Here is a 12,596-nt window from a genome sequence, read left to right on the forward strand (position 1 = left end):
AGATGATACAGAAGATCAACAGAATAATAACTAATATGGAACAACAACCATTGAACTGTCAAGAAATATTACAAAAGCATCAAACGAACTTACTTATGGCGTGGGCAGAACTGGTATACAAGAAAGGAAATCATTTTTCCATATTTCTTTTTTTTTTATCCTTTTTTTTTTTTTTTTTTTTTGATTATATGTCATATAGTCAGCTAAACAAGATGAGTGGAAAGAAGTTCAAGTTTACGTTAAACGGTTACAGCGTAAGTCTATCATTCATTAGATAATCATCATATAAACATTCACTCACGTATTATTTTTTTTTCTTCTTTCAGAATCGTTGGCCTCTGGGTCTGATATTACACCAAAACATGTAAATACATTATATTCAATTATAATTATCATTCTTACACACACTCTCTCTCTCTTTTTTTTTTTTTTTCTATTTATATAGCTCAATCGGTTACTCAGCTTTTGCATTAACGTGGCATCGTCTCTTATCTATGGCAAGGATTATAATCAGGCTCTTCAATGGATCATTTCTTTTTGCTCAAGTTACAAGGATTACATTCATTGTGAACACTATCTTTTGGTACTTCTACTTAACATCATCTATCTTATCATTTGTATTACCTTCACTGATTATTTTTTTATTCTACCCCATCAGACCCGATTACTACAACTGATATGTAAGAGTGAAGATGTTTACACGAAATGCCAATAAGATTTATCTTACTATTTTTATTAGGTCACTTTCTGGACAGAATCAAGGAAAGAAAATTGGATCAAGTAGAAACACATCGATTACTAGAGTTACTTGCTCATTTCCCAGAGGTAAGGAAAATAGGAAGTGAAAATAGATATGCTGTGGGATATGAATTTTTTGTGTAGATAAACTTCACTTGCGTACCTTTTTTTTTTTTATTGCTCCATCTTATAGAAATGGAATACTGAATTGGATTATCACTGTGCCAAAATCATGATCTTACTGCTCGGTCCTGTATCATCCTCTCATTCTCTGGAGAAGGCTGTTTTTGAAATGATGGAAAATATGGATGTCGTCACTGAAAGCACTATTCATAAGATTCAAAGGTAATTAAAAAAGGAAGAGAAAAGAAAATCAAATATGAATTTTTATATATATTGGTATAGATTAGGCACTTTACTTTTACATCAAACAGGAAAACTCAGGTATTTATCAAGAATTTAATTTGAAGAGATATTGAAATTCAACCATTATCTTCTTATTGGATTAGCTTCGATCGACTTGTGGGTGCTTTGGATCTTTATATTCAACGTTGTTTAATCAATATTGAACCTTGTATCAATAATGAAAGTAATGGAAATTTTCCCTTTGCGCAGCTGTATCTCTTCAAACTCTTCATTATATCAGAATGGATAATGCGACAAGCAGATACCATTGATGAAACTAGGTACTACGATGAAACTATCAAGGCTATCATGCAAGGTAAAAGAAGGAAAAAAAAAAGTGGAGGGAATAGATTATACATTGGGTGATTTTGATATTCTTACGCCAAGAGAACTCTTTTGAATATACGCATATTGTAGAAATGTATCTTGTTAAAGATCAGTTAGAAACTCAAGACATCTGGAATTGTCAAATGGTAAGTAAATCATCATGGAATATAAATTATGGCGATACTGATTCCTTTTTTTTTTTTTAGATTCTCTGGACGACAGGCGATAAGTTTTTTGAAGTAAGTCATCAACCCGTCAAAAAAAGAAAAAAAGAGAGTACCATAATACAAAGTTAATTACAGTCTTGATTATTATTCTTTTCTTGCAGCATGGACAATATATGTATGCATTGGTGTGGTATTCACAAATATGGAGTCTCTCTATTACATTGCCACAGATGGAAGACAAAAACTTATTGGTGCTAGCGAGGTAATACAGCTGATATTTGGAAATTCAAAACACTGATCATTATATATTAACTATTTTCTTCTTAATTGACAAATAATAGAAAGATAACAGCTTGTCACATACAACAAAGAACTTTGGAAAATGCTTCAGTTTATATCGAAAGAGCAATTGGTGATACTGGTGACAAAGCATCAGCAATCGATTATCTTTTGTTATTGGAAGTCAGTATTCACCTCAAGAATGTCGAACAAGGTATCCTATGAAATATAAGAGAGGTAAATTTCCAATATGTAGTTGACTGATTATTCTTCTTTTTTTTTCATTTAGCTCATCACTATATTGATAAGCTCATTACTGTTCCAACTCTCACTATGGACAACTTGTTAACTGCTGGTCATCTATGCTACAAGGTAAGCAATAGTCATTATCTGTTTTGAGAGATGGGAATCAACAGGCTAGCGTGACTCAATTTTTTTTATTATTTGTTCAATTATTTAGAATGAACAAGGTAGATTGATGCAAAAGATTACAGATTATGCGTTCTCCATTGCCAAAGAATATGAAAGCCAAGAGGTCTTCAAACGCAACCTTATGATTCTCTTTAGGTATATATCAGAAAAGAGAATGAGTCATAAGTTCACAGTTGGTAAATTGTTCCCCCCCCCCGCCTTTTTTTTTTTTTTGAATCATTAGATGGACCATTCGATTTGCTATCACTGGGAAATATGGACATGATAACAATCCGACGTAAGTCAAGAAAGAGATAGTTAAATATATATATATATATATATATATAAAGCCTTTTTTTTCTTTTCTTTTTTCTTTTTAGAGAACTTTTGGTAGACAAGGATTCCATATTAAAGTATATGAAGAAAGGTAGAAGAGTATAAAACGATAGGAAAGAATATTATAATAAAGCATCTAGCTACCACGTCTCCTTTTTCAACTTTATTAGGTGCTGATTATTTTGGCTCAATGACCGGCGAACTTTCTCAATCATTACAGCAAGATCGTGACTGGGTCCTACGTACAAGTACGATTAGAAGAAAACATTCGTTTGAAATTTTACTGATGACTCGTTTCAAATTCTATTATTTTGATTCATCAGGTTGGAATCTTGGTTTACAGTTCTATGGGAATGATCTCGAAATGGAAGGTGCTGCATTATTCAAAAATGCATACAAGGTAATCACTAGAAGGAAAAGCTGCTCAGAAATCTCATCAGATGCATAAAATTATTCTTTCTCCCAAATATATTATAGTTACTCTGTAAGGTCGTGCTCCAAGGCTCCTTTAATAAACAATATTTAGCATGCTTATGTATTTGCATGGTAGATCAGCTATTCTCGACTTTTTATGATCAATTAACCCTGGAAGAAAAAATGATTGTATGTGCAGAGCTTATCTCAATGATCAAGAACTATTTGGATCTGGAATCAGATATATTTGGAAGTGATACCTTTGCTTCTATTATTACATTAATACAAGTTCAGTGTTATACCACTTTGGAAAACTTTACAGATGCTATGAATTCACTTGAGGTAAGAAATGAGAAAAAAAAGTTACTTCATCTAATTGATATTGTTGTTTGATTTGATAATTATTTTTTTTTCCTTTCTTTATATATGACATAGCTCTATGATCAACGTTTGATATCCTCTAACAATGTTGGAATTGCACACATATATGAATGGTTGGCAGGTAATCAGAATACATATTAAAAGAAAAATTATAGATGGTAGATATATGATTAATAGGGTACTATTTTTTGATAGGCATTATATTGCAGCATGAACGATGTCCCTCTAGTAGTAAGTCACATACAATCTGTAACAACAATAACAAAAAAAAAATACTTACTATACTGACATAATAATATAGCAACGATATCTATCTTGAAGATGGTTTCAAGTCGCTTTCAACAATTTACTCAATACGATGGCATGATGGACAAATGGGCCAGATGGAATAGAATGTTTATATCTACCTCAATGATGACCAATGAAAATAAAGAGGATGCATTTGTTTATATTGAAAAAGTATATCGATCAATCTCAGAAGACCATCTCGTAGTAAGTCAAAACAAAAAAAAAAAAAAATGTTTCCCTATACTCAATATGATTTTATGTAGTATCCTCAAAAGGAAATCCATTATTTAGTGGTCATCACATGGAACGAAGGTATAACTCGACTTCAGTAAGTCATAAAAAAAGATTACATGAATCGAAGTATTTGATCATCTTTTTATTCTTTAAGTTCGTCTGATGAAGATCAAGCTCATCGTTGGTGTAAGTTATGCATTGGTTTACTTTCTTATCTTGATTCTTCCCACACTAATGTGAAAACTCAGGTAAAACAATCCCCAGTCAATTCTAACTGCTCTATTTCAAACTTAATGAATGATATTTTTTTTTTAGATCAACCGCGCATACCAAAACCTTGTCCATACAACTGAAACATAGCCGCATGATTTATATGCATGATTCACTATTACTTGATCAATAAATAAAAATAGTCCATTATTCTTTTTCTTATTTTTCTCGATTTTTCTTTCTTTATTCAATTTTATAATTATTTTCGCAAGATGTTGTTAGAACTTTTTAGTAGAAGCAATATCAGACATTTACCTCATCAACGAACACCAGTTGAATTAAGGCCATTGATAGGATTTGTAGCCACTGCAGTAGGAAGTATGTATCATTTGTAAAAAAAAAAAAAAAAAAATCATGATCTAACATTTTTCTCTCTCTTTTTCTTTTTCTTTTTTTTTTTTAATTGAAGCTGGTTTATTCGTTTCAACAAGGAAATTACGTACAGATCCTGATCTTCGTAGTCATGCTGCAAGCTATTTGGCCGAATATTAAGAAAAAAAAAAAAGAAGTAGTTTGAATTCCTTATTGCCTCGTTTTTGTATATATAAATGGTTTCAAAGTTGTAGTGGTTTTGATGCTTTGAATCTCACTTTTTGAAAATAAAAAATTGGTCTATTTAGTTTATTTTTCTGTTTTCTGTTTTCTTTTCATTTCGAGTGTTGTGATATGATGAATGTAATGATATGATATGTATTATGATGATCTGATGATATGATGGGATATTGATATGAAAATCTATGTAGTGCTTGTCAGCGGTGTTTCAACTATCTCGAGTGACAAGTAGAAAGTGATAAATCAAAAATACTTTCTCTTCTCCTCTTTCTTTTCCCTTTTCTTCTTTTGAACCAACTTTTATATATTGTCTTTTTTTTTTTTTGAGATGGATACACAAGATCAAAAAGCATCAACCAAGGATACCAGCAATGGTAAATGATAAGAATAAATAAATAAATAAACCATATTTGTGGTACTTATTCTCTCTCTCCTATTTCTCTTTCTATTCTGACAGACAACACCAAGGAAGAAGATAGTATTGTCCAACAATTACGCGAACATCTCACCACAACATTAGCAGATCCATCTGATACCAAAAGAATCAAGTCATTTGTTACTTCACCTGACTTTGTTCAAGTCTTACGGGCGTGTGGGAACCCAACTGATACCTCTGCTAGTGTACGCGCTGTGTCGTTTATGATCCTTACGAAACTCTTCAATCCTGGGACTGACAATGATACCTCATCTTCTTATCCTATCACTTTTATCATTGAACAATGTGCACAGTGCTTTAGTCATTGTTTAGGCAGTGGGAAAAACGTCGACAAACTTTTAGCTTATCGTACTTTACATGCTATCTTCCAAACAAGTATTACAGTGGGTGCTGCTATTTTATGTCAAGAAGGAGTGGTCGAAGATATGATGGACGTGGTGGAATTCGAAATTGAAGATGTACAGATGGCGATTTTGGAAGTACTGGCGATTGCTTCTGGTGACAAGTCATGTCGGAAACTGATTATCAAATATAGTTGTCCATGGTTGGTCAAGGTGGCTGCTACTAGTCATGGTAGTAGTAATGATGGAAACAAAGTCAAAAATTGTGGTTATAGTGAAAGACTCAAAGCAGCAGCTGGAACTACATTGACTAAACTTCAAGCCCAAACATCTATGGAGCCTCAACGACAGAAACAAGATGGTGGAACTGAAGATGATGATTTGGATACGTCTTTGGAACAAGCGATGAAGGGGGTCAAACTTAGTAGTGATGATCTTATGGAAAGTTTGAAAAGTGTAGTAATCTCTCAATCAAGTGATATGTCAATAATGCTTACAGCAGTCGAAGGTCTGGCTTACTCTTCGGTAGAACCTGGTGTCAAGGAAGCTCTTGCTAGTGATGACACTTTTTTGAAAGCATTATCAGCACTTTCTATCAATGCAGCAAGTAGGCATAGCAATCCATTACTCTTTGGAATCGGCACAATCTTGGCAAATATTACTATGTATAAACCTATACTTTCGGAACAACAACGTCAAATGAAGAAATTACGGGATCTGGCGAATGCAAAAAAATCAAAAGCGTCAACTGGAGAAGAAGATGAACGTGATTCTGACAAGGCTGTAGATCAACGTGTACACAAAGTAGTGGATGAAGGATGTGCTATGGCTCTGATGGTATTATCAAAGAATTCAAGTACTAACATACGTATGGTGGCAGCTCAGACATATTTGAATCTAGTGACACCTCAATCAACACGTGGAAAATTATTACAACAAGGGATCGTTAAGGGATTATTACCATTAGCAATAACAACGAATAACAAGAACAACAAACAGGAATTATATCAAGTGGTAGCGACTCAGGCAATAGCAAAATTGGCCATTACAACAGATCCAAGATTGGCTTTCACAGCAACCCAAATGCTCGACCTTGTACGACCTCTCCTTATGTTATGCAAGGACGACAGTCAATTAAGACAATTTGAAGGATTGATGGCATTGACTAATATGGCTTCCATGGATGATCAAGTACGGAATATGATTGAAGATGCGGATGGTATGTCAGTATTTGAAAATCTTCAACTCTCATCCAATGACATGGTACAACGAGCAGCTACGGAAATGGTGTGCAATATGACCTTTTGTGAACCAGTATTTGAACGCTACAGTGATCCATCAGTACCAGGCTCACAAAATCGTATTCGACTGTTGATGATATTATCAGATCATGAAGATAGTGCTACTCGACGGGCAGCATCAGGGGCTTTGGCTATACTTGGAAATAGTTCTGGTGCATGTACGATGATGACCAAGGTGGATAAGGGCTATGAACGCATAGTACGACTGATTGATGAAGAAGAACAAGTAGAGGTACAACACCGAGGAATCGAAATCATCCGCTGTCTAGTGAATCATCTTGGAAAAGAAGCTGTGGAAAAATTGGTCAAGGAACATGGTGATAAAAAATTAGTAGAAATAGTGAAAAAATGTCAAGTGAATGTAATCCGAGGTGCAGCTATGGAAGTATTGAAATTATTTGTCCAAAATGGGGTTGAATTGAAAGCATAGAATAAAAAATGTGTGCTACGGCATCGTTGTTTGAAATTATTTTTGGTGGCTGGGTGATTTGTCGTCTCTCTCTGTGTGTGTGTGTCTCTTCACTGTGTTTCCACATTTTGTTTTTTTTTTTTTCCTCTTTTTTTTTTTTTTTTTTTTTTTCTTCCTCTCTTGGTCTTTGTCATCGCTTCTCCACGTCATTTATTCCTTTTTTTTTTCTTCTTCTTCTTCTTACTTTAACCTCACCCATTACATTACGGTTACAGTTTTCTTTTTTATCTTACTCGAATTCTGTTTATTTTTTTTATATATACCAAAGTATTTATATTACTCCTCCCCCCTCTTCATTATATTCTTTTTTTGACCGCGTATCATACGTTTCTTTTTAATTCATTATATACAACTTTCATATTATGTTTAGGTCAACCCGACTGTTTTAACTTCGATATTTATATTACTTGATTCAAACCATTTATTCTGTATATTACAACTTACTCTTTTACTTTATTCTTACATAGACTGTATACACCTTTTTTTATTATTTTTTATTTTTATCCCTTTTTTTTTCTCTGTTTGTCTAGCTACCATCATCTTTTTTTTATACATATCAATCCATTCCCTCTTCTTTATAAAAACATCATGCCATCACAAAAGGTAATATATATTTTTATATATTTAATTATACTTATTATTTATATTTCTTTTTTTTTTTTTTTGTTTATTCAATAGACACTTTCACCAATGCAAATCTATTCTACTGCCATTTGTTTCGGGGACGTTACTCGGGACGAAATTAACAATGTATTAACCGAAGCTGGTATATCATTAATCCCTCCAAGCAAAGTAAGTTGAAATTATTCAACATGAAAACTATATGTTCTAACTTTTTTTTTTTTTTTTTTTTTTTTTTTTTTTTTTTTTGCTAGACACCTTTTGCTACTGGTATCAAACGAAGACGAAGAAGGAAACCAAAACAATCTATAGCTTCAAAACTGACAAATATGACAAAACCTGATATATCCTCCTCCTCATCTTTATCATCATTACCAACGTCTTCAGCATCCTCTTCTTCCACATCCTCAACAACTCCATCACCATCAATATCTTTGTCACAAATACCGCCAACTACAACTCTGGACACAAAATCAAATGACACAACAATTTCATCACAAATAACAACGGCTGCGCCAACCAACACAATTACAAATAAAGCAACATCTCCTTCTTCAACAGCAACAACAACAACAACTAAAACAACTACACCCACTTCAACAAAAACAAACGGTACTACTACAACTCCTGCTTCTCCTGCTATTAAACCACCGACTAGTTGGGCTTCTCTACTGAAACCAACAGGTGACAAAGTGAAATCTACAACAACATCTACTTCTTCTCAACAAACTCGTACAGCTGTCTCTGGTCATTCAACAACAACTGTATCCACTCCCAAGAAATTCACCGGTATTGCTGGTATGTTAAAATCAAAAATTTTCTGATTAAAATGACACTCATTCTTATGTTCTCTTATTTTTTTTTTCTTTGTTTCTATATATACATATGTAGATATTATACATCAATACGAACCTTCTTATAAAGTACCTCTACTGGAACCTCGCGGATTGATCAATAATGTCAACACCTGTTTTATGAATGTTGTAAGTAGAAAAAGAATCAAATGTTAGAAAATAGAAGATTAATACTCACGATATTTTGTTGATTTAGATTCTCCAACCTCTTTCACACTGTCCTCCTTTTTACAATCTTGTCAAAACCATTGGCCAACATGTTGTTCATAGTTTCAAGAGTCAAACGCCATTATTGGATTCTTTGTAAGTTAAGAATAAAAAAAAATATATTAAATGTCAATAAAAAATTGACAATTGACATCCTTTTTACATATCTATATATATATATATATATATATATATAGGATTGAATTCATCAACGAATATCGTCCTCAAAGTCAAGATGTTGATTATGGAGAACCTTTTGTACCTGAATATGTTTATGACGCTCTCCGTGGACAAAAGCGATTTGATTCACTTCGGGTAAAAAAAAAAAAAAATAGAAATATAAGAAGAGTATGTTTCTCATATTGATTTTAATATCGCGTAATAGGGTCGACAAGAAGATGCTGAAGAATTTCTATGTTTCTTATTGGATGGACTTCATGAAGAAATGGTAGGCGTTTTGAAGGAACAAATGGAAAAACGAGAGGAAGAACAGAAACGGACAACTGGAAATGGACAAAACGATTGGCTTGAAGTTGGACACAAGAATAAAACAGCAAGTTTACGAACGGTAAAATAAAAGAGTGATAGAAAAAAAAAATTAGGAAACATGATTTTTACTTATTTATTTGTTTGATATAGACTGGGTTTGAAGATTCGCCTATCAAGAGGATATTTGGAGGTACTGGTCGATCTGTATTGCGATGTCCTGGTGCCAAAGATTCCGTTACTGTGGAACCATATCAATCATTACCTTTGGATATTCAACCTGATAGTGTTCATTCTATTGAAGATGCCATCCGCAACATGACATTGCCTGAAATCATGCATGATTACATGTCCCCCAAAGGTATTCGTGTGGATGCAACAAAACAAGTTTATCTGGAAAACCTTCCTCCTGTGTTGATTCTTCATGTCAAGAGATTTGTCTTTGACAATGTCGGAGGTGTTCAAAAATTACGAAAACAAGTGACTTATTCTTCAAAAATGACAATCCAGCCAGGTAAGATAAGTTCTAAGTTGTATAGATGAATGATCGCTCATATCTTTTTTTTTTTTTTTTTTTTTTGTGAATGATAGATTGGATGGCAAGACCTTCTCCTCCTGTCAATTATCAACTGTTTGGTGTAGTCTATCATCATGGTAGTTCTGCGGGTGGTGGACATTATACTTGTGATATCAAACGACAAAATGGCGAATGGCTCCATATTGATGATACAACCATTGTCCCGGTCAAGGAAGAAGATGTCTTGGTGACCGAAAAAAATACCCAAACACCTGAACAACAGCAACAACAACAACAACAACAACAACAACAACAAAATGAACAAACTGCTTATATTTTATTTTATATGAAGTGTTAGGTTTACTTGTTATTTGTTTTATATATATTTTTACCATTTGTGTCCTTCCCTCCATCCAATTGATCTTATTTATTTTGTGTGCCTTTGGACTCCTTTCCCCTTCCCCTGTTTTTTTTTTTTTTTTTGTGTCCACCAGGGGTTTCTTTTTTGTTCTTTTGTTTTTTTTTTTTCTACTATTATTCTTATTTTATTCATTCGTTTGATTTTCTTTCTATCTTTTTTTTTCCTATTATTCTTATTATTTTATTATTCAACAAAAAATACAAAAAAGTAATAAAAAGCTATTAAAAACTAAAATCAAGTAAAAAATGGTAATGATGATGATGATGATGGATGATTGTGGTCAACAGTAATAGTGCTTTGAGGATGGATTTGATTGTTGCTCGATATTAAATACTTAGATGATCGATGAGAAGGATGGATAAATGTATGATATGATATGATATTACTGTTTTTTTTTTTTTTTTTTTTTTTTTCATAGGGATGCTAAGAATAAAAGGGGATGTTCTTTATATCACTCATCGGATGATGATTTACTAAACAGGAAAAGATGATGATCATTAAGAAGACTATAATAAAGATAAAGAAAGTTCCTTTAATCATCCATCATCCGTTTCCGTAATATAAAACAAGGATCTTCACAAATACATTCAAAACCCAATGCAAACAAATCTCTAATCAAACGCAGAAAAAGAAAAAAAAATTAACGTGCTTCACATGGAAAAAAACCAGTAATTATGACAATGATGCACGAAAGATGTTTACATAGAGTATGTATCAGGAATATTATGTAATGAAGATTTTTTTTTTTTTGAGACAAACAATGTTTTTATTGTGGTGATGGAAGAGTGTGACAAAAAAAGAAAAAAGAAAATGCACCAACTAAGTAGAGCGTATGTATGTGTACAACATCAAAAATTGAAAAAGAAGAGTATATTTTTCTATAAAGATCGCAAATAAACTAGGGGAAAGTAGTGTAAAAAGTAAAAATAAAATGATCAAAAAAAACATTATCTAATTTATTTGGAGACAATATAACCAGTGCCCTTGTAACCTTCGGAAGAGATACCAGAGATAGGATTGGAGTTTTGACTCTTGAGGTATTCGTTGGTAGCGGCTTCCCATTCCTTATTGACAGTGATAGGGGTTTCCTTGCCTGGAAAAAAAGATAAGAAAAAAAAAAGTTTAATAACAGTAGTCAGATCATCATCCTTCTGATTTTTGAAATTTCCACTTACCACCAGTACGGATAAGAGCAAAGAGACCACCAGAAACAGCAAGAACAGCAAGAGTACCAGCGATAACCTTTTGAGTGTGACCGGGACCAGTCAAAGGTTCACGAGGACCATGAGGACCAAAGGCAATGTAATCTAAAAGTATAAATCAACCCATGAGAAACAAAAAAAAAAATTGAATCTTCCTTTTTTCTTAAAACAAAAAAAAAAACTTATAACATTGTTGAATCAACTTACAAGAAGCCTTCTTTTCATCAGCAGTAAGAGCCTTCCAGTCACCTTTTTGAGCTTCTTCGAGTTGCTTGGCGATGGTGTTTTGTTCGGCAGTAGACAAAGTCTTCCAGCGACCTTCCAAGTTTTGGACGGCAACAGTAGAAGCATTACGACGACCGACAGCACGAGTAGCTTGTTGTTGAGTACGAAGGGCAACGCGGAACATGATTACAAAGACTATAAAAAGAGAGAGGGGGGAATGTAAAGAAGAGTCAGATAAAAAAAAAACTAAGGACCAAAACAAAAGAGCAGGGCGCGATATAAAAAAAAAATTCACTTCCACAAACCACCCCCCTTCAACCAACCAACTAACGCAAAATATGAGAACTGACGTAGTTATTCCTTTTTAGTAAGTGGCTTATTTCTTCTACAGTAATGAAAGAAAGGTTTCAAAGTCAGGTGACCAGTTTGTGCTTCATGCTTCGTCTTTCCATCTCCGTTTTTTCGCTTTTTTTCTTTTTCTTCTTGTAACCGTTTCAAGTTTCTTCCTTCGTTTTATCTTCCCCTTTTTGTTTTTTTTTTTTTTAATAAATGTCTTTGGCTCAGTGGAGACAATTCAACTTTTTTGATAAACAACAAGTACAGGACCCAAACGACTCATCCAAGTCGCCAGCTATATTCAAAGTAAGGAAGCCTTTTTTTTTTAATTTTTTTTTTTTTCAACTCATCTTGTTCCTTTTTATATATCAAAAGAAG

General features: G+C 33.2%; 4 protein-coding genes across 4 annotated transcripts; 3 read left to right on the plus strand and 1 right to left on the minus strand.

The window, feature by feature from the left end:
- Positions 1–35: 35 nt before the first annotated feature.
- BX664DRAFT_357105 (uncharacterized protein) lies at positions 36–4,861 on the plus strand (the record flags this gene model as incomplete). Its single annotated transcript, XM_051547929.1, has 29 exons — positions 36–113; positions 200–254; positions 327–364; positions 446–583; positions 659–680; positions 740–825; positions 932–1,083; positions 1,144–1,182; positions 1,248–1,327; positions 1,385–1,459; positions 1,531–1,616; positions 1,677–1,709; positions 1,799–1,899; positions 1,979–2,130; positions 2,206–2,288; positions 2,377–2,483; positions 2,572–2,625; positions 2,708–2,754; positions 2,834–2,911; positions 2,987–3,063; positions 3,141–3,147; positions 3,214–3,419; positions 3,513–3,579; positions 3,654–3,689; positions 3,760–3,950; positions 4,010–4,074; positions 4,135–4,228; positions 4,463–4,568; positions 4,660–4,861. 29 exons carry the CDS (start codon positions 36–38, stop codon positions 4,740–4,742), a joined length of 2,436 nt encoding a protein of 811 aa, XP_051401026.1. The 3' UTR covers positions 4,743–4,861.
- A 223-nt stretch (positions 4,862–5,084) lies between these two features.
- Positions 5,085–7,349, plus strand: BX664DRAFT_327627 (armadillo-type protein). The gene is made up of 2 exons (XM_051544447.1): positions 5,085–5,176; positions 5,260–7,349. The coding sequence occupies exons 1-2, from the start codon at positions 5,131–5,133 to the stop codon at positions 7,308–7,310; spliced, it is 2,097 nt and encodes a 698-aa protein (XP_051401027.1). The 5' UTR covers positions 5,085–5,130; the 3' UTR covers positions 7,311–7,349.
- Positions 7,350–7,480: 131 nt separating this feature from the next.
- Positions 7,481–10,526, plus strand: BX664DRAFT_293723 (uncharacterized protein). Its single transcript, XM_051542061.1, has 9 exons — positions 7,481–7,952; positions 8,028–8,141; positions 8,225–8,768; positions 8,862–8,953; positions 9,021–9,127; positions 9,229–9,346; positions 9,417–9,599; positions 9,671–10,031; positions 10,109–10,526. Exons 1-9 carry the CDS (start codon positions 7,938–7,940, stop codon positions 10,390–10,392), a joined length of 1,818 nt encoding a protein of 605 aa, XP_051401028.1. The 5' UTR covers positions 7,481–7,937; the 3' UTR covers positions 10,393–10,526.
- A 677-nt stretch (positions 10,527–11,203) lies between these two features.
- Positions 11,204–12,398, minus strand: BX664DRAFT_384125 (cytochrome c oxidase subunit IV). Its single transcript, XM_051549163.1, has 3 exons — positions 11,865–12,398; positions 11,631–11,762; positions 11,204–11,548 (listed from the first exon to the last, which is right to left on the minus strand). Exons 1-3 carry the CDS (start codon positions 12,064–12,066, stop codon positions 11,412–11,414), a joined length of 471 nt encoding a protein of 156 aa, XP_051401029.1. The 5' UTR covers positions 12,067–12,398; the 3' UTR covers positions 11,204–11,411.
- Between the last annotated feature and the right edge of the window lie 198 nt (positions 12,399–12,596).

Source organism: Halteromyces radiatus (assembly GCF_025201355.1).
Source record: "Halteromyces radiatus strain CBS 162.75 chromosome Unknown BX664scaffold_3, whole genome shotgun sequence".
Lineage (NCBI taxonomy): Eukaryota > Fungi > Mucoromycota > Mucoromycetes > Mucorales > Cunninghamellaceae > Halteromyces > Halteromyces radiatus.